At 36.2% G+C, this 18262-nt stretch overlaps 4 protein-coding genes across 4 annotated transcripts; 2 read left to right on the top strand and 2 right to left on the bottom strand.

Moving 5' to 3' along the window:
• The first annotated feature begins 9523 nt into the window (after positions 1 to 9523).
• On the top strand, positions 9524 to 11995 carry LOC133039880 (uncharacterized). The gene is made up of 2 exons (XM_061118946.1): positions 9524 to 10321; positions 11058 to 11995. Exons 1-2 carry the CDS (start codon positions 10025 to 10027, stop codon positions 11985 to 11987), a joined length of 1227 nt encoding a protein of 408 aa, XP_060974929.1. The 5' UTR covers positions 9524 to 10024; the 3' UTR covers positions 11988 to 11995.
• Positions 11996 to 12636: 641 nt separating this feature from the next.
• On the top strand, positions 12637 to 15268 carry LOC115696681 (uncharacterized). Its single transcript, XM_061118945.1, has 5 exons — positions 12637 to 13344; positions 13447 to 13512; positions 13618 to 13728; positions 13824 to 14183; positions 14276 to 15268. The coding sequence occupies exons 3-5, from the start codon at positions 13678 to 13680 to the stop codon at positions 14798 to 14800; spliced, it is 936 nt and encodes a 311-aa protein (XP_060974928.1). The 5' UTR covers positions 12637 to 13344; positions 13447 to 13512; positions 13618 to 13677; the 3' UTR covers positions 14801 to 15268.
• Positions 15269 to 15721: 453 nt separating this feature from the next.
• Positions 15722 to 16669, bottom strand: LOC115717785 (uncharacterized). Its single transcript, XM_061118693.1, has 2 exons — positions 16268 to 16669; positions 15722 to 16180 (listed from the first exon to the last, which is right to left on the bottom strand). Exons 1-2 carry the CDS (start codon positions 16667 to 16669, stop codon positions 15722 to 15724), a joined length of 861 nt encoding a protein of 286 aa, XP_060974676.1.
• LOC133029011 (uncharacterized) lies at positions 16155 to 17446 on the bottom strand. Its single transcript, XM_061118692.1, has 2 exons — positions 17143 to 17446; positions 16155 to 17058 (listed from the first exon to the last, which is right to left on the bottom strand). The coding sequence occupies exons 1-2, from the start codon at positions 17444 to 17446 to the stop codon at positions 16919 to 16921; spliced, it is 444 nt and encodes a 147-aa protein (XP_060974675.1). The 3' UTR covers positions 16155 to 16918.
• Between the last annotated feature and the right edge of the window lie 816 nt (positions 17447 to 18262).

Genomic DNA, 18262 nt, shown 5'->3' with positions numbered 1-18262 from the left:
CTTAGGATTTTTCCTTGTTAAATGAAAAAATATCTAAGTATAAGTACAAGAATGAACATAATCGAATAATGCGAATACTATTGATAATAAAATTTCAAGCTCTCGCTATTCCATGCTCGTGGAATCGCAGTTCCATCGAGTGTTGCGAGTCGATACGTTGCATCACCAATTTTATCTGCGATGAGGTATGGTCCCTCCCAATTGTCTCCGAAGACCCCGTGCGACGGGTTTTTGGTGTTTGGCATTACTCTTCTAAGGACCAAGTCTCCTGCTCGCAGGGGTTTTACTCTCACTTTGGAGTTAAAGTATCTCGCAGTCCGCTGTTGGTAAGCCGCATTTGTTAGATGCGCTTTATCACGCTTTTCCTCCAAAAGATCAAGGCAGAACAGCTGATTCTCGTTGTTCTGCGAGACGTTGAAACTATCCTTGCGTAGGGAACCTGCCCCAACTTCAACTGGCAACATGGCCTCGCACCCGTAAGAAAGTGAGAAGGGTGTTTCGCCAGTTGTAGATCGAGGGGTCGTATTATAGGACCATAGGACTTGTGATAACTCATCTAGCCAAGCCCCTTTGCGATCTTCTAGTTTCCCTTTTATGGTATGCTTGATTATTTTATTAACGGCTTCAGTTTGTCCGTTACTCTACGGGTAAGCAACTGCGGAAAAGGCTTTCTTAATCCCCAAATTGTCGCATAGCTGTCGCATCTCTTTACAGTCAAACTGTTTCCATTGTCTAAAATGAGTTTATGCAGAATGCCAAAATGACAAATGATGGAGGTGTAGACAAACTCGCGTAATTTCGTTGCAGTGATGGTTGCGAGCGCTTTGGCTTCAGCCCACTTGGTGAAGTAATCAACTGCGACTACAGCATATTTGACTCCGCCTTTTCCCTTGGGTAACTCGCCGATTAAGTCGATTCCCCATATTGCAAAGGGCCAGGGACTTGTGATAGAATGGAGGTTACTCGGGGGCTGGTGTGTGTAAGTGGCTATTCGCTGACATCTATCACACCTTTTTGCAAATGCGAGGGCATCTTGTCGCAATGTTGGCCAGTAATACCCTTGCCGCATAATTTTTAAGGCAAGAGAATTACCTCCGGTATGATTGCCACAAATCCCCTCGTGTACTTCACGCAGTATGTAACCGCAGTCTTCTCCAGTGATACGTTTGAGAAGTGGTTGGCTAAAACTTCTGCGATACAACCTTTGATCATATATCACATAACGGGCTGCTCGTTGTCGCAATTTCCTCGCTTTTATTTTATCATCAGGTAGGAGCCCCTTTTCAAGGTATGCGAGGATAGGAGTCATCCAGGTAATCTCCTGAACATCATCGATCTCCATGATTGTTTCTCGATCTATGGTTGGATGAGCCAATACATCTACCGGAATCACATCGAGTAATTCGGCTTCTCTAGTTGAGGCCAATCGGGCCAATGCGTCTGCGTGGGCATTTTGAGCACGCGATACTCGAGATACAACTACATTTTTGAACTTCTGCATTATTTCACGAACGATGGCTAAGTATTTAACCAATCTTCCGCCTCTTGCTAGGTATTCTCCACTCACTTGGCATACCACGATTTGAGAGTCGCTAAAAGCCTGTAGATACTCGACTTTCATCTTGAGGGCCAGTTTCAATCCTGCGATTAAAGCCTCATACTCGGCTTCATTGTTAGATGCAGAGAATTCAAAACGTAAAGCAGCGTGTACCTTGAAATTGTCGGGACTGATTAACAAGATCCCACTGCCAGAACCTTCGTTATTTGAGGCTCCATCGACGTACAATGTCCATACTTCTTTGCTTGCCATGACAATGTCATTTCTATCCTCTACAACTGCCACCTCGGTGCTTGGGAATTCAAGTATAAAATCTGCCAAGGCTTGCCCCTTGATCGCAGCTCTCGGCTTATACTTGATGTCGAACTGACTCAACTCCATCGCCCACTTTAACAATCTCCCTGATGCTTCTGGTTTCGCTAAAACCTGTCTTAAAGGGAAGTTTGTCAAAACTTCAATGCTGAGACCCTGGAAGTAAGGTCGTAATTTTCTTGAGGATATTATCAAGGCGAAAGCCAATTTCTCCATTTGAGGATAACGCATCTCGGCGTCTAATAATCGCTTACTGACGTAATATACCGGGTATTGGCGTCCTTGGTCCTCGCGTATTAGTACTGAACTAATCGCATATTCGGAGACGGCCAAATAGATAGACAGAACTTCTCCGGATATCGGCTTCGATAAGATTGGAGGTTGCCCCAAATGCGTTTTTAAAGCTTGGAAGGCCTGCTCGCATTTTTCGTTCCAATGAAACCTTTTGTTGCCTTTCAAAGTCTGGAAAAACTCTTTACACTTATCAGAGGATCTGGATATAAAGCGGTTTAAAGCCGCGACTTTACCTGTGAGGCTTTGAACCTCCTTTGGCTTAGTCGGTGATGGCATCTTTACCAATGCCCTGATCTTTGCAGGATTGGCTTCTATTCCTCGCTGATTTACCATAAAACCAAGGAATTTCCCAGAACCCACCCCAAAGACGCATTTCAACGGATTTAGACGCATCTTGTATCGCCGTAAAATGTCGAACATGGCCTGCAAGTGGGTAATATGATCCTCCGCGTGTTGCGATTTTACAAGCATATCGTCAACATATACCTCCATTGTCTTTCCAATAAGATCTGCGAACATCATATTCACTAGCCTTTGATAAGTCGCACCTGCGTTTATTAAACCAAAAGGCATTACTTTGTAACAGTATAATCCTCGATCAGTAATGAACGAGGTATGTTCTTGGTCTGGTTCATACATCGGGATTTGATTGTATCCCGAGTACGCATCCATGAAGCTCAAAAGCGCGTGACCTGCAGTGGCATCGACAAGCTGGTCAATGCTAAGAAGAGGAAAGCTGTCTTTGGGACAGGCTTTGTTTAGATCTGTAAAGTCAACGCATGTGCGCCATGAGCCATTAGGCTTTGGCACGAGTACTGGGTTAGCTAACCAGTTGGGGTAAAATGACTCCCGTATAAAGCCGCAGGCAAGGAGGCGGTCGACTTCTTCTTTCAGCGCTTGGTACCTCGCGGGGTCCATTTTGCGGCGCTTTTGTCGGACACCTCGCACTTCGGGGTCCATGTTCAAGCGATGACACATGACCTGTGGAGATATCCCGACCATATCTGAATGTTTCCAGGCAAAAATATCAAGATTTCGCTTTAGAAAGGTCGTTAATTGTTCTCGCAACTGTATGTTTAATTTAGAACCAATTTTTAAAACCTTGTTATTATCTATAGGATCTATAGGTACCTTGATTGTGTCTTCCGCGGCTTGGGCTGCGGCGGTGTGATCGAGGATTCTTGGATCCAGGTCTGGTTCGTCCATGTGCGGCACCTCCTCGATCCTGAGGATCTCCTGGCGAGGCGGTGGTGCATCCAAAAGGTAGATAACATTTACCGTCCTTTTTTCTGCGAGTTTGACAGCTGCGTTATAACATTCTCGAGAGTCGGATTGGACTCCCCGCACTGAACCTACTCCAGCGGGAGTAGGGAACTTCATCGTCAGATGATAGATCGAGGTTATGATCTTCATCTCCTTCAGAATTGGTCGACCAATTACGGCATTATATGCTGAGTATTGGTCGATTACTGCAAAGTCGGCCATCGACTTGGCTGTTACTGGGGCAGTTTCCAAAGTGATTGGGAGCTTGATCATTCCTTTAATTGCTATGACATCTCCCGAAAAGCCATAGATGCTTGATGTCATAGGTCGCAAATCCTTCTCTTGCAACCCCATTTGCTTGAAGGCTTGGAAATTCAGCAAATTCACTGAACTCCCATTGTCTACCAGTATACGATGGACATTGTCTCCACCAATGTTGGAGACTATCACCAGTGCATCAGAGTGCGGGTGATGGACCCATCTCGCATCGCTCTCCATAAAGATGATGTCGTCGCATTCTTTCTTAAAGAGCTTCTCTGGCCGTTCACCAAGATTGTTCACGTTGGTTAACGGCCTCTCCTTGGCTTCTCTGGCATACCTTTCTTGCGATTTGCGAGAGTCGCCTGCGATGTGTGGTCCTCCGATTATAGTTAAGATATTGCGAGGTGTTCTGGAGCCACTCGCGTTTTGGGTTTCTCCTTTGCCATCCACTTGGGGATGACCTTCCTCGCTTCTTTTATACTTGTCGAACTTCCCTCTTCGGATCAGTTCCTCTATTTCATCCTGCAAGACCCAACATTCAAGAGTAGTATGACCAATGTCCTTGTGGTACTTACAGAATTTTTTAGGATCCCTTCGGTTGCGATTTCCCCTGATGGGGGGCGGCTTCTTGAAGACCCCGTTCCTTTCCTCAATCGCATAGATATGGTCTCGAGGTACGACAAGTTCAGTATAGTTGACGAAGCGAGGTCCTCCCTTCCTTTTCGGCGAGGACTCCTTCTTTGGGGGTGACTTAGCCAACTTCGGGCTTCGCTGTCTGGTGGGCTACGTCTTCTCGGGCTTCGGCCCCTGGAATTCTTCCGTCGCGGACTGCGAGAGCGTGACCGCGGTATGGGTGACCGACGCTTGTCCTTCCCCTTCTCTAACTCTGCTAGAGAGTTCTCGATTCTCTTATGAGGTTCGGCCATGGCGAAGAACTCTACTAAGGACTCTGGCCTTCGTGCTTGCAGTTCCTTCCAGAAGTCGGTCGTCGGCAAGATACCTGTTATCAACATACAAACAAGCGAAGACTCGGGGGCTTTCTCGACCTTTGTTACCTCTACGTTAAAACGCTTGAAATAGTCTTGTAAAGACTCACCAGGTTCTTGTTTGATGTTGGCCAAAGTTCTATAGGGTGGCCTATACGTCATTGTGGCTTGGAAATGCGTGAGGAATAAGTCGACGAAGGTTTCCCACGTCGATATCGATGCCTCAGGTAATTGGGTGAACCAATCATGAGCATTCTCCTCGAGTGTTGCCGCAAGAATGCGGCACTTCGCAAGTTGCGGTACCTGGTCCACTTCCATTATAGTATTGAACTTTTCTAAATAATCTATCGGGTTAGAAGTACCTTTATATTTGAGGGATTCGATAAACGAAACCCTTTCGGAAGTTGAGCCTGTCGCACCTCTGCAGTAAAAGGCGAAGTGCCATGCAGCTTGTATATAGGCTTCCGCTGCTGCTCGAGCATCTTTAGAGCTTGCAGAAGCATGCTTTGGTCAATTCCTCCTGTCGCAGGGGCTGAAGTCGCTGCGATCGGCGGGCTCGCAACCCTTTGCGGCAAGGTTTGCTGGGATATTAATCCCAGTAGTCGCGATCGGCGCGATAGGCGGGTTATTACCTGCGTTGACACCCTGATCGCCCGCATGGGGATCACGGAGCGTCTCGGTGTTATGTGGGCCTCGGGAGCGTGCCCTGAAAGCTGCGTTGAGATGATCACGCAGATCACCTCGGTGTACTTGATAACGTCCTCCCTGTTGTGTTTGTACACAGCCGGACCTTGTATATTTGCTCGGAGTGCGGCCATGCGATGACGAAGAGGCTGACTCTGCGTCGTTGTCTCTCGATGGACGACTGCGAGGATTGCGGCGCTCAGGATCTTCGTCAATTTGTGCGCTCTGGTTAGGAAACCTTGCAGATTGGTCTCTTGACATCGGGTGATTCAAGTCCAGAGCTTCAGGGTCGGTTCTTCGTTCCCTGCGTACACGGTTAGTATGACGTCTAGAAGTTGTTACCTGAGGGTTATCGTTGCGAATGGCGGGAACTCGAGGAGGGCGTCGAGCTCGACTCTGTCCGTCTACCTCGGCTTGTAGTGCCCGCAGTTGATCCTGAATTGCAGCATATTGATCGGTGGTGAGCTGGACCATTCCCTCGGATACCACCGCCGGGGTGACGGGGGGAAAATGCATGGTTGCTGGTGGTGTGGACGTGTCTCCAACTTGAGGGCCAGTCGTTTCTGGGAATAGGTTGAGAGGTCTGATGTTGCTCCTCCCTACTCCGCCGTTGATGACGTCTACAGGTGGCACTCCAGCTCCAGGCAGTGGTACACTCATCATTCCAATATTGATGGATCCGTTGTTAGCTCCGTTAGCGTGATTTCCAGCCATGATGAATAGTGTTCTTTAAAGTGAATGAAATCTTTCAGTCGAATTCCCACAGACGGCGCCAAATGTTGTCGAGTGAATTTCGCAACACCAAAATGTATTATTTAATTAACATAAAAGAGAATTTTCAGGGAAATGACAAGTGCGAGTATTCGACCTAGAATGGCGAGTACTCGACTCGGAATGCAAGAACAAACAACAAGGCTGGAAAATGTAAATAAGACAAAGAATTATAGTGGTTCAGTCAGATTGTGATCTGCTTAGTCCACTGAAGCAAAGGATTCGTAGGTCCATTTTCATGGTGGATCACCCCTTTATATACAAAGTAGGTGTCCAATCGGTTACACAAGGATCACATTCATTGTTAATCTATTATTTACACATTGAATTGCAATAATTAAACCCAAACAACGTTAACATTAATAAATGCGTGACAGTTACTAAGTTGATCAACGTATACGTCTTCCGCATCTGCGAGTTGACTTTTCATGTTCCGTTTGTTGAGCTTGCAGGGTCGCCAGTACGTTTGGAACGTCTGCGCCCTTAGGTAATCGCCCCTCGTAGACATCGCATGTTTGAGGTGGTAGAACTTGGACATGCGAATTTATATCGGTTTGTCAGGGCTATTGGGTCGTTGGGACCAAATTGTATCATAGAGAGGTGGTCTCTATGTTTTCGCGGAAATATAGAGGGGACACTCGCACATGTTCTGATACACGCGAGTTGGATCTACCCTGCATAATGAGAATTATGGTTATGCGGTGCGACTTAGGTCGCACTCGCAGCATCTCGCTGGTTTTATCCTGGGCGAGGTCTAAAACTTCGAGAAGTCTCTCATGGACATTTCAGCTTTCATTGGAAATCTGAATACACGTGTCCTTTAAATAAGAGTTTGGTCTCGAGTTTCTAGGTGAGAGAAATCTCACTATAACACCCACACACAGCAAGCAGTAACTCAATCATAGATTGGAAGACTGTGAAGGATAAAAACTTAAAGAAGAAGGACATTCGGGCTCAGATCTTGATTATACTCTGCTACAGAAAGAAATCAAGGGTTAGAGATCTGAGTGGAAGGAGACATTAATTCTGCTGCATCAATGTAAGGTTTTCTTAACTTTATATGTGTTTATTTTATCGTTTTAGAAAGTTCTTATTTAGGATGTTAAACAACATACTTGTGAGTAGATCTAAGATCCTGGTAAAATAATTTCCAACAACTGGCCTCAGAGCCATGGTAATTGATTTACTTACATGAAATTTGGACTTTAAAATGATTGTTTGTTTGTTTTTGGATGGTATCATGTTGTATTGAGTGTTATTTGATGATTGATTGATGTTTGTAAATTTTCGTGAAAAATAATTGCGATTCTGTTTCTGGAATTATTTTTATTGGATAGTATGGAAAAAATTAAGCAAGTTAGCCTTTTACAGAACTCAATTTCGATTTTATTTGAATTAGTTATGAATTTTTGAAGATTTGAAAAAATCGGGGCTGTGCTGATATTTTCCTGCGATCGCAAATCTGTCCGTACAGTTCACAATTTTTTTGTTTTTCTTCGATTTTTCATACTTTTTCATGGAATTAACTTCCGATTCTTTGTATAGTTTTGTATATATACTATTACTATTCCTAATTCAATTCTAATTATAATTTTGAATTAATTTAATTTTTTTTTAAAATTTAATTCAAGATATTAGTGTAATTTGAATTTGAATAGAATTAGTATCTATCTTCTTGCTTAAAAATCTATCTTATTTTTAAATTTGATTATATCTTATCTTATTTTTAAATTTAAGGTCAGATTTTATAAATATTTTTTTTAAATCAAATTTTTTTAGATATTTTGACCTTATTTAAATTTAAAATAAGATATTTATAATCATGTAATTTTAAATAGATGTAAGATATTTGCTAACTTTTAAATTTTGTTATTTTATTTATTTAAATTAAATTTAAAATCTGATAAGATATTTTATTTATCTTTTCTAATTTTTATTTTTAAAATAACATTTAATTTTTAAAAGTAGTTAGCAAATTTTGAAATGATATTTAGATTGGTTGAAACCTAATTTTTCAAAAAAGTAGGTTTAATTTTAAATATTTTTTTTAAATTTCGAAATTTAAATTTTATTTCCGAAATTAAAATTTTTTTAAAAATTTATTTTATTTTTCGAAAATTAAAATATTTTTTAATTATTTATTTTTCAAAATTACTTATTTAAAATTAAATAAATCCTACTTCCAACTATCCAGCTAACCTTGTTGCAGGAGTATGTGGTTTTAGCTTGTATGTAAGTTTTTTAAAACCTATTATTACTTGATTGCAAATAGCCATGGTTACTTTTTGCCAGATCTAATGATCTGATGGCTCCCTTGGTCAAGTTAATAATTTGTAACAGGTAAATTTTACAATCTTCTTTCATCTGTGTATGACCTAGCAACATGATAGGATCCATCCAAAGTGTGCATGTGTGAGCCTATATGTTTATTTTTTTTTTATATAGATGCATATAGGTTGTTGCTAAATAAAATGTCACACCATGATAGATTTTATTTAGGTCCATTTAGTTATTGGACCTATTCAATTAATAACAGTTATTTATTTTAAGGTTAAATTCCTCTCTTTTGGGCCTTGTGTGAGAGTTGGGAGCCATAGAAGTGGGTACGACATACTGAACCCAGCACCCCCTCACATGAACTACCCCAATTGTGAAGGCCCATTTGCCTGATTTGAATAACTGTACTAGGTTAATTATATTAGTTTGACCTAATAAAATTGAATTAGCAACATAATTAACTTTTAAAATATATGAAATTTATTTTCATTTTAATATTTTAAAGTTAATTTTAAGAAAAATACTTTTAGTTTAGATATTATTTCTAGACAAACTATTTGTATTTTTCTTGTATTAAATTAAATATAGAATTTTAACTAACTAGATTCTTTCTGGAGCTTGTTTAATTAAATATTCATATTAAAGTTATAAATTAGTTGTATCAACTGATTTTTCTTATCTAACTTAAATTTGAATATTTGATTTAAATTTTAAATCAAGTTGAGGAATCCTAGGCATTAGTTATTAAAGATTCTTAAGATATTTTTTAAGTTAATATCTTTTCAAATATTAACTTAAAATGGAATATTTTAGATATTTTTTGGTTAATATCTTTTCAAATATTAACTTTAAAAAGATATCTTCAAATTAAGTGGTTACAACTTAATTTTTGATATTTAATTAAATGTAAATTTGAAATTATTTAAGTTTTAGATTTTTTCTATATAACTTAAATTAGATATTTTTCAAATTTTTTGAAAAGATACTTAGTCAAATAAGATATTTTCTAGATAGTAATTTCTAGACTACTTATTATTTCTAATATTTAAATAGGAAAATTATACTTTGTGAAATTAATTATTTAAATAATTAATTTTGGTACAATTTTATTAGGAAAATTTACATTCCAGTACTTTAATTGCATTCTTTTTACAAAAATATGGTGCTGTCATTTATATATCAAAATGTACCGTTTTTTATACCGTTATCAATTTAATTCATTTTTTTTTAAATAACTGGATGGGACGTGTGATGTGTGATGACGTCATCACATCACGTCCTGCACGTCTTCCATTTTGCAGTGTTCAACTGTTCACGCGCCACTTTTTTTGCATGTGTAATTCAAAATATGGACGGTTTTAGAGGATTGTAATCATTATTTTTTTTTTATTTTTATATTGTCTTTTACCATTTTTATGGTTTTTTAAGTGTTTGTATAAAGGGAAAGTTTGTTTTATAAATATTCATTTTGAGCTTTCGTTTCTCTATTTTCGTTTTATACAGAGTATATGGGTTAGGGTTTCTTCTTCTTGGGGTGGTTTATTTTCGTGTTAGCAAGAGAGTTTGAGTGCATCATTTTCGTTTATTGCCTTGTTATTATCATCTGTGAACCTAAAAAATGGTTAAAACTCGTTCCTCAATTTCTCCTTCGCATTCTGTAAAGGTAGCTGCTGATAAGAAGAAAATGGAAAATGTCTCTGATGATGGAGATCGTGATGATTCTAATCGTTCTGGTGGTTCTGGTGGATCATCGGATGGTAGCCGTGGCTCGGCATTGCAAAAGAGAAAAAGAGTTGTTGATAAAGTGAAGAAAGAAGATGTTCGAAATGTGAAAAAGATGAAGCAAGTTGCTGAAGATTTGCCTGAGGATTATGATAGTGAAGACTTGGAGGTTGAAGTTCGTAATGATTTGAAGGTATTTTTATGATTTTTAATTTTTTATTTGGTTGTATTGGGTTTACGATTTTTAGGGATTTAATTTATTTTTAGATTTTATAGTTTATTGTTTTATGTTTTTAAATGTTTTTGATGTTTGTTTGTAATATTTTTTTTGGTTTATATGGTAGTCGGTTTTTATTTGTGATTTTTTGGGTGTTGTTTTTGTTTTGTTATTTTTTATGATGTTTGTAATCTATTTTGTTGATTATATGTTTGATTATTTGTTTTTAGGTTACTGTTTATGTGTTTTTTTGGTTTATTTGTTAATTTGTTTCAATTTTGTTTATTTAGGTTATGTTTAAGTTTATTTTGTTTTATTTCTGTATGGTTATGGTTTATTTTTGTGTTTTAGATTTTTGATGGGTATTTTTCTTGTTTACTATGGAAAGTTTTGGCTTACAAATATATTTTCTGTTTTTGTTTATTATAGGGTTTGATTATTTGTTTTTAGGTTATTGTTATTGGTTTTTTAGTTTATTTGTTAAATTTTTTTTGATTTTCTTTATTTAGGTTTATGTTTAAGCTTACTGGTTTATTTTTGTATGTTTATGGTTTATTATAGTTTTTTAGGTATTGATGTGTATTTTTTTTTTGTTTACAGTGGAAAGTATTGGTTTACAAATTTAAATGATTATTGTATACTGTGAAGTTGTTTATTGATGTTTATTTTTAGTTTAATGTGTGGATTTCTTTGTATATCATTTTTTTTACAGGAATGGGATTTATATTTCAAGCCTGGTGAAAAGATTCAGGGAAAAGTGATGTTATTCCCTAATCAGGATAACATTGTTGTCAAAAATATTAATTCCAAGTTGACTAAAGATCAATGTAAGTTGTTTCGTGGTACTTGTTTTGGTTATTTTTTGGATAGCCATCCTGTTGGTTTTCAGTCTCAATTAGTTCATAATGCCTTACATAGGGAGGTATATCAGAAAAATGAAAAAGAAATGTGGTTTAAGTTTGGTGATGAGAATTTCAGATTCAGTGTAGCTGAGTTTGCTGTTGTTTCTCGTTTACTGTGTGTTGGTGATGCCGATTTGAGTAAGTATACACACAGAGAAAATGCTTTTGTTGATCGATATTTTTGTGATCAGACAGTGACTGTTAGTGATGTTGAGCATAGGTTTATGTATAGTGATTTCAAGTCAGATGAGTATGCTGTGAAGATGGCTGTTTTGTACCTTGTTACTAATTGTTTGATTAGTAGCGTTTACTCAAAAAAAGTTCCTGTTGAGATTTTGAACATAATTGGGGTTGATGAGTATGGTAGTTTTCCATGGGGTATACCAGTGTTTGAATTAACTTTGCACAATTTAAAGATTGGTCTGAGGGGTGTTATGAAGGGAAAAGGTGTTGCTAAGCCTCTTGCTAAGGTTAAAGGGAAACATTTGGAAAAGGGTCCTCGATCTTATAAACTTCCTGGTTTACCTTTTGCATTTTTGGTTTGGTTGTATGAAACCATTCCTTTGTGCTTGAAGGCAAAGTTTTGTTCCTATGATTCTGGTAAACCATATAGGTTTTGTAGATGGAAGAGTATTCGAAATCCTAATTCAAGTGAAGTTGAGAAGAAAGTTCTATCTTCAAATAAGGTATTTTTTATATTTTGTAAATTGTTTATTTGTTGTTTTTATTATATTTTGTAAACTAATTATTTTTTTTTTTGTTTTGCTAGCTGAAAGGAAAACATATTGTGCCTACTGAAAATGAAAGGAATGGTTTATTGGTCCTTACTGGAATGGAGTTTATTGGCCGAGAAGAGTCGGATGATGACTTTGATGATGTTCCATTCTCAAAGTTTAATGTTGATAGAGTTGGATCTTCTGGTGTACAGAAGGAGTTTACTGGTGGGTTTGATGTCGATGGTGTGATGCGTAAGATGAAGGAGTTTATTTCTAGGCAAAAGAAGACTGATGAGTCTATTGAAGTATGGAATAATGTGTTGGAGGGTAGATTCAAGGAGTTGAAGTTAAGTCTTCAGTCGTATATTGACTCAAAGATCAGTGAAGGCTTGGTTTTTTTTATGGAATTGAAGTTTAATGAGTTGAAGGAAGCTATTGAAAATGCAAAAATTTCTAAAGATGGAAATGATAGTCCTGATGAGAGAGATGGCAAGGTTTGATTATGTTTATTTATTAGTTTATTAGATGTTTCTTTGTTTTTTCATATGTTATTTTGATTTTGTTGGTTTTTTTTTTTTTGTTGCAAGAATGATGATTTAAATGATATTGAAGTTTTTGATGTGAAAAGTCAAGATGCAATTGAAACTGTTGGACTCGATGAGATATTCAATATACTCAGGTTATTTTTGTTTTGTAAACTAGTATATTGTTTTTTGTTTATTGAATATTTTTTGTTTTTTGAATATTTTTTCTTTATGTTATTAATGTTTTTATTGTTTAATGCGTTTTTTTTTTTTTGTAGGTTTTTAATGATGATGCTCCTTCATTTGATATTATGAGTTTTATTTCTAGTAAACCTGATTGGTTTACTGAAGAAAAAAAGAATACTGATAAATTGAATGATGAAGAACAGGTTGTTGATGATCATGGCCTATTTAACGATGTTGTTAAAAAATCTAAGGAGGATGAAGATGATGGTTGAGATGACCAGGCAAGTTTATTTATTTTTTAGGTTTTTCATTATTTAGATGATTTGTTACTATGTTATTTTTTGTCTCTGTCAAATGTTTTTTATGTTTGTTTTGTATATTTACAGGGTTTGGGGGGTGGTGATGCTGTTAAAGCTATTGGTTCAGATGGGACAAATAAAGACAATGTTGAGGGAAAGAATACTGAAGAAGCAAAAGATGTTGCAGATGGGAGTAATAAAGATAATGTTGAGGGCAGAGCAGTTGATGTAGATGCAAGTGTAAATGATGTTGAAGGTGTTTCTAGTCAGGGAAAGTTGTTTGATAGTCAAGGCACTGAGGATAGTATCACTGTGTCTGCTTTGGAGATTATAAATGAAAAGATTGATGCCTATGAGGGAAGCATTAAAAAGGTTTGTCATTTTTTGTTTACTGTATACTTTTTTTTTTATTTAGTTTATTTTATATTTTGAATCATTTTGTCATGTTTAATTATTTTTATTTTTTGCTTTTAGGATAAGTCTTTAAATAAATTAGAGGCAACAAATGCTGATGTTTTATCTACCTATGGGTTGGACAAGGTTTGTTTACTTTTTTTTTGTTATTCTTGTTTATGTTCTGAGTATTGATTTTTGGTTTACTATGTTTACATATATTTTGTTTTTTTTTTTGCATGATATTTTAAGACTGATGTTGTTGGTGTTGAGAAGAAGCATGGTTCTCAAGAAAGCTTTTCTGTATCTACCATGGAGGTTGTTAATGATCATTTGGTTTCCTATGAAGACAGTTTGAAAAAGGTTTATTTTTATTTTGTTTATGTTATTTGGTAGTTTGTTTTTTTTTTCTTTTCACTTACTTTTTTTTATTTGTTTGTAATTGTTTTGAATGCTAGGGAAAGTCTATAAAATTGGAGGAAGAAACTCCTACAGTTGGAAATAGAGAGAGGAAACCTAGTTCTGTGTACAACAGTCCGTATACCACAGAATTTGGTTCAGGTAGTATTGGTAAACCAAAAGGTGGACGTCCTGGATCATGTGCTTTTGGATTTGGCTTTTTCAATGTGATTGATGATGTGCAAGCTAAATCTTTTGATCAGTGGTTTAAGATTGGGTTTAATGATAAAAACAAAGTGAAGAAGTTTAAAGAATGTCATAGGAAGCTTAAGGTTCCATTGGATTTTGTGGTTTGTCAAATTGATGATAAGATGTGGTTCTATGATTTGCTTACTGTTGGGAAGAACTTGTCATGCTCGGTTAGTGTGTTATTATATATTTTTTTTTTGTTTATTGTATACTTTTTCTGTATATTTGTTTATAACTTTGGATTGTTTTATGTTTATTGCAGCATATTGATGTTTGTTTCTACTATTTGAGAAAGAAGTTAAAGTATGACCAGTCTGTGAAAATTTCTGGTAATACTACTGATTGCTTCTTTGCTTCTCAAATTTTTGATTTATATAATGAGTTTGTTGCAAGTGGTGAAAATGTTGATTTGATTAAGAAGGATTCTAAGGCACCTGCATACATAGCGGGTTTTTATATGTTATGCAATAAACCCTGGGCTGAGCTTGATTTCGTACTAATGCCTGTTAACGTGATTGTTCTTGCTCATTGGATATTGTGTATTCTTGACATTAAGATGAGATGCTTAAAAGTGTTAAATTCTATGAGGTTTGGGAGGTACAAGAACAACTCAGAGAGTTTTGTTCGTGCATTTGCTGTAATAATTCCTATCTTACTGTCACATGTTAATTTCTATGAGGGGAGAAAAGATATTGACAGGAGTAGTAAGCACTGGCAAGGTAAAAAAGATACTGATGCGTTTGATATTGTCGTGGTTGATAATTTGCCACAACAAGAGGATAGGTAACTATCTTTGTTTTTTTCTATATTTATGATTCTATGTTATTGTTTATTTTTTGTTATCTGACAATTGCTATGGGTTTATTTTTGTGATGTAGTGATTGTGGTGTTTTTATCATAAAGTATGCTCATTTCTTTATGCAGGGATTGATTGATAAGATTCCTAAGAAGTTGGACATTGCATTCACTCGTAAGAAGTTGTGTGTTGATCTGTTTGTTCATGCAAAGAAGAAGGAGTTGGGTGGGTACGAGTCTACTTCGGAGCATCCAGGAAGGATGCCATAGATTTCTGTAATAGAACAACATGTTGGAAACCTAGTTTACATTTTTTTGAACTTTATGTGTATTTTTATGTCATGTTGTTTTGTTTTTAGGTTTATGTTTGTGTTTGTTTAAGAAACTGTTTGGAACAGTAATATTTTAGGAGACTCTTGCCTATTTTAATTTTGAAGTAACCTTTTGGTTTACTGGCACAGTATGTTTGCAGTTTTTATGTTATGTATTTCTGTGAGACAATATGTTAATTTTTTGGATTTAGAAATTAGTTTTAGTGTTCTGGCTTTTTTTATGTGATTTTTGTTTAATTTTGTTTGATCTTATAAATCAATGACATTTCTGTATACCATTCTAAGTGGTATAAACCAATGTGATGGTTTATTAACCTTTAAAATGGTTGTAAATAAATTACAGTTAGTAACTGTACATATATTTGGTAACTTGTTATTTTTAACATTTTATTTCATATAGAGGAGGCAAAAAAAAACTTACTTGAATCTAAGCGAATTGTAATCATTTTATTAAAAGTTTGTATTAATACATTGAAAAGCTTTATCAACTAACAATTTTCATTGTAAATTGTTTTTGTATACTGTCTATTTAGTAACCATGTTTGATGGTTACCAACATTTATTTATTTTACCTCAGGATCTTATGATCTTTTTCTTTTTCTTGGTGGTTTTAGTACTGGGTCATTTTTACATGATCTTTTGTTGTGTCCTCTTTGGCGACATTGACCGCATACCACTTGTGCTTTTGCTTCAAGTCCATTTTTGTATCGTTGTTTCTTTGGTCTTCCGGCAGCTCTCTTATGTTTAGGTGGGAGGACTACAATATTTCTTATTAAATCTGGTATATTCCATGATGTTGCCTCACCTAATGGGAGTATACTGTCTTCATATGTTGCCATAAAAGCTTCTTTCGTGTAGTAGTATGAGCAATATTTGTAGCAAGACAGGTTCCTTTTGCTTAGTACAGCCATTGCATGAGAGCAAGGCATTTCATCATATTCAAATCGTTGGCAGCTGCATGTTTTATTCTCCAAGTTTACTATGTGAGATCTGTTGTTGTTGTCGTGTACTTGGTATACCAGAAGGTTTGCTGTTTCAACCTGTATTAATCAAGTAAACGATTATTAAGTTTACAACAGAGTAAATATGTTTGTAAGCAATTTTTATTTTTCTGTATACATAATTACCTTGTACTTTAAACTCATATCTCTTTGTTTCTTTAATGTTTTTTCAGGTATTTTTGCCAGTGTTGTTGTAGTTTTTTGGGCTCTATTCTTGTTTTCCCAATACCATCTTTGCACCAATGAATGTAGGCATTCTAGTAGAGTTGCGATGGGTAGGTCTCTTACTGCTTTCAAGGCTGCATTGACTGATTCGGCAATATTTGATGTCATTGTTTTGTATCTCCTGTTCATGCCATATAGTCTTGTCCACTTTTCGACACCAATTTCATTCACCAAGTAATCTCTTATTCTTACATCTATATTGTCCAAGTCTTGCATGCTCTTTTCAAAATCTTCTATGTTGTAAGCTTTAGATGCACTATTAAATGCAATCTTGAGCTCATCACCTCCTTTTTTGAATTTCATTTTTATATTCTTCATCAAATGGTAACAACATACCCCATGCATTATATCTGGAAAGGTCTCTTTTACTGCTTTTAGTATACTCTCATGTCTATCTGATACGATGCATTGGCCTTCTCTTTCGCCATAAGTTTCCTTTATTTTGTGAAGAAACCATTCCCAAGAGCTGTCATTTTCGGAATCTACTACTGCAAATGCAAGTGGGAATATATGTCTATTTGCATTTTGTGCACTTGCTATCAACAAAGTGCCTCAATGTTGGTTTGTCAAAAAGGTTCCATCTGTGACTATTATTGGTGTACAGTGTTGCCAACCTTTTATTGAAGCACCTACTGCAAAGTATAGATATTTGAATTTGTTATCTTCATCTGTTACTAGGTCTGTGATTGTTCCTGTTTCAAAAGTAACCAATTAGTTTATAGTATAAATACCTATATAGCATATTAGTACTTTATGTTGACGAAGTATTTTATTACCTGGGTTTGATATTTGCATCATGTATAAAATTGATGGTATCTCACTGTATGATTCTTGTGGGCAGCGACGAGCATCCACAATTGCCTTTTCTCTAGCTCTCCATGCTTTTTGGTAAGATATAGAGACACTGTAATCATCTGCCATGTCATCCACAATTTCTGTTGGAGTGTAATCTCTTTTTGGGTTTACAAACTTGTTTTTTATAACCTTTCCAACCAGGTTGCTTGTAGCTTGAGGATGGTCTCCAGAAGTGATTTCCAATGAACATGTATGAGTATGCTCTATTTTTCTTATGATAAACATGTCAGTCTTTCCATGTTTTGATGCTAAGAATGTCCATTGACGGTTATCATCAATACAGACTAGTTTATAGTCTAGTTTTGATGATCTTTTTACCTTGAAAGGTTGATTGTATCTTATTGAGTGAAGGCTTACTGCTTGTTGGAGGGTTTCCTTGTTTGTAAAAACTTGGCCAATGTGTATTTCAGCAACTTGAGGATTTAAAATTATTTGATTTTCTTCGGAGCTTTCTTCCATCGATTTTTGAGTTTGTTCAATCACATAATCTGCCATCTTTGTTGCATATTATGTTCTTGTTGGTAGCAGTTGCCTTGTTTGTAAACTAGTTTCCCCATTGTAGGTATAGTTTACTCTATCATTGTGTTCATTGTCGGTTGTGGATGTTGAGATGTTAACACAGATAGGATATTTGGTCTCATCATCATTTTTCCTTCGTATTTGTTCATAAAACTTGCATCCACTATCGTCTTTGATTCTTATTGGTGGTATGCCTTCAGTTACTTGAAATTGAAGATCAATCGTATATTTGTTTCTGTCCAAATTCAAAGCTTCGTATACTATGTGAGAAAGCTCATAATGTGAACAATCTGTTGGAATTAGTATACCTTCGACTTCATAATCAACGTATGTTGTTTTGTCAACCCAAGTTCCATTGTAAAAAAGAATCACTGTTCTAACATCCATATTCCTGCGTGATTTGTTTAGTTTAATCATGTTAAGTATTGTATACAGTAAACATTATGTATATACAAAAATAATAAACATGTAATAGGTGTGATGTTCATAAACTAAATTTTATATTTATTATAGTAAAGTTTA

The sequence above is a fragment of the Cannabis sativa genome, chromosome 7 (assembly GCF_029168945.1).
Source record: "Cannabis sativa cultivar Pink pepper isolate KNU-18-1 chromosome 7, ASM2916894v1, whole genome shotgun sequence".
NCBI classification, from domain to species: Eukaryota; Viridiplantae; Streptophyta; class Magnoliopsida; order Rosales; family Cannabaceae; genus Cannabis; species Cannabis sativa.
This window is presented reverse-complemented; position numbering and strand designations above follow the sequence as displayed.

Excerpts from the sequence above, each read along its gene's own strand:
- LOC115696681 (XM_061118945.1), top strand. The coding sequence starts at position 13,678 with ATGGAGGTTGTTAATGATCATTTGGTTTCCTATGAAGACAGTTTGAAA. Across the intron at positions 13,729-13,823 it reads ATGAAGACAGTTTGAAAAAG|GGAAAGTCTATAAAATTGGA; the intron begins GTTTATTTTTAT and ends TTTGAATGCTAG. Across the intron at positions 14,184-14,275 it reads GGAAGAACTTGTCATGCTCG|CATATTGATGTTTGTTTCTA; the intron begins GTTAGTGTGTTA and ends TGTTTATTGCAG.
- LOC133029011 (XM_061118692.1), bottom strand. The coding sequence starts at position 17,446 with ATGTTTATCATAAGAAAAATAGAGCATACTCATACATGTTCATTGGAA. Across the intron at positions 17,059-17,142 it reads GATGCAAATATCAAACCCAG|GAACAATCACAGACCTAGTA; the intron begins GTAATAAAATAC and ends CTTTTGAAACAG.
- LOC133039880 (XM_061118946.1), top strand. The coding sequence starts at position 10,025 with ATGGTTAAAACTCGTTCCTCAATTTCTCCTTCGCATTCTGTAAAGGTA. Across the intron at positions 10,322-11,057 it reads AAGTTCGTAATGATTTGAAG|GAATGGGATTTATATTTCAA; the intron begins GTATTTTTATGA and ends TTTTTTTTACAG.
- LOC115717785 (XM_061118693.1), bottom strand. The coding sequence starts at position 16,669 with ATGAAATTCAAAAAAGGAGGTGATGAGCTCAAGATTGCATTTAATAGT. Across the intron at positions 16,181-16,267 it reads ATATGAGTTTAAAGTACAAG|GTTGAAACAGCAAACCTTCT; the intron begins GTAATTATGTAT and ends TGATTAATACAG.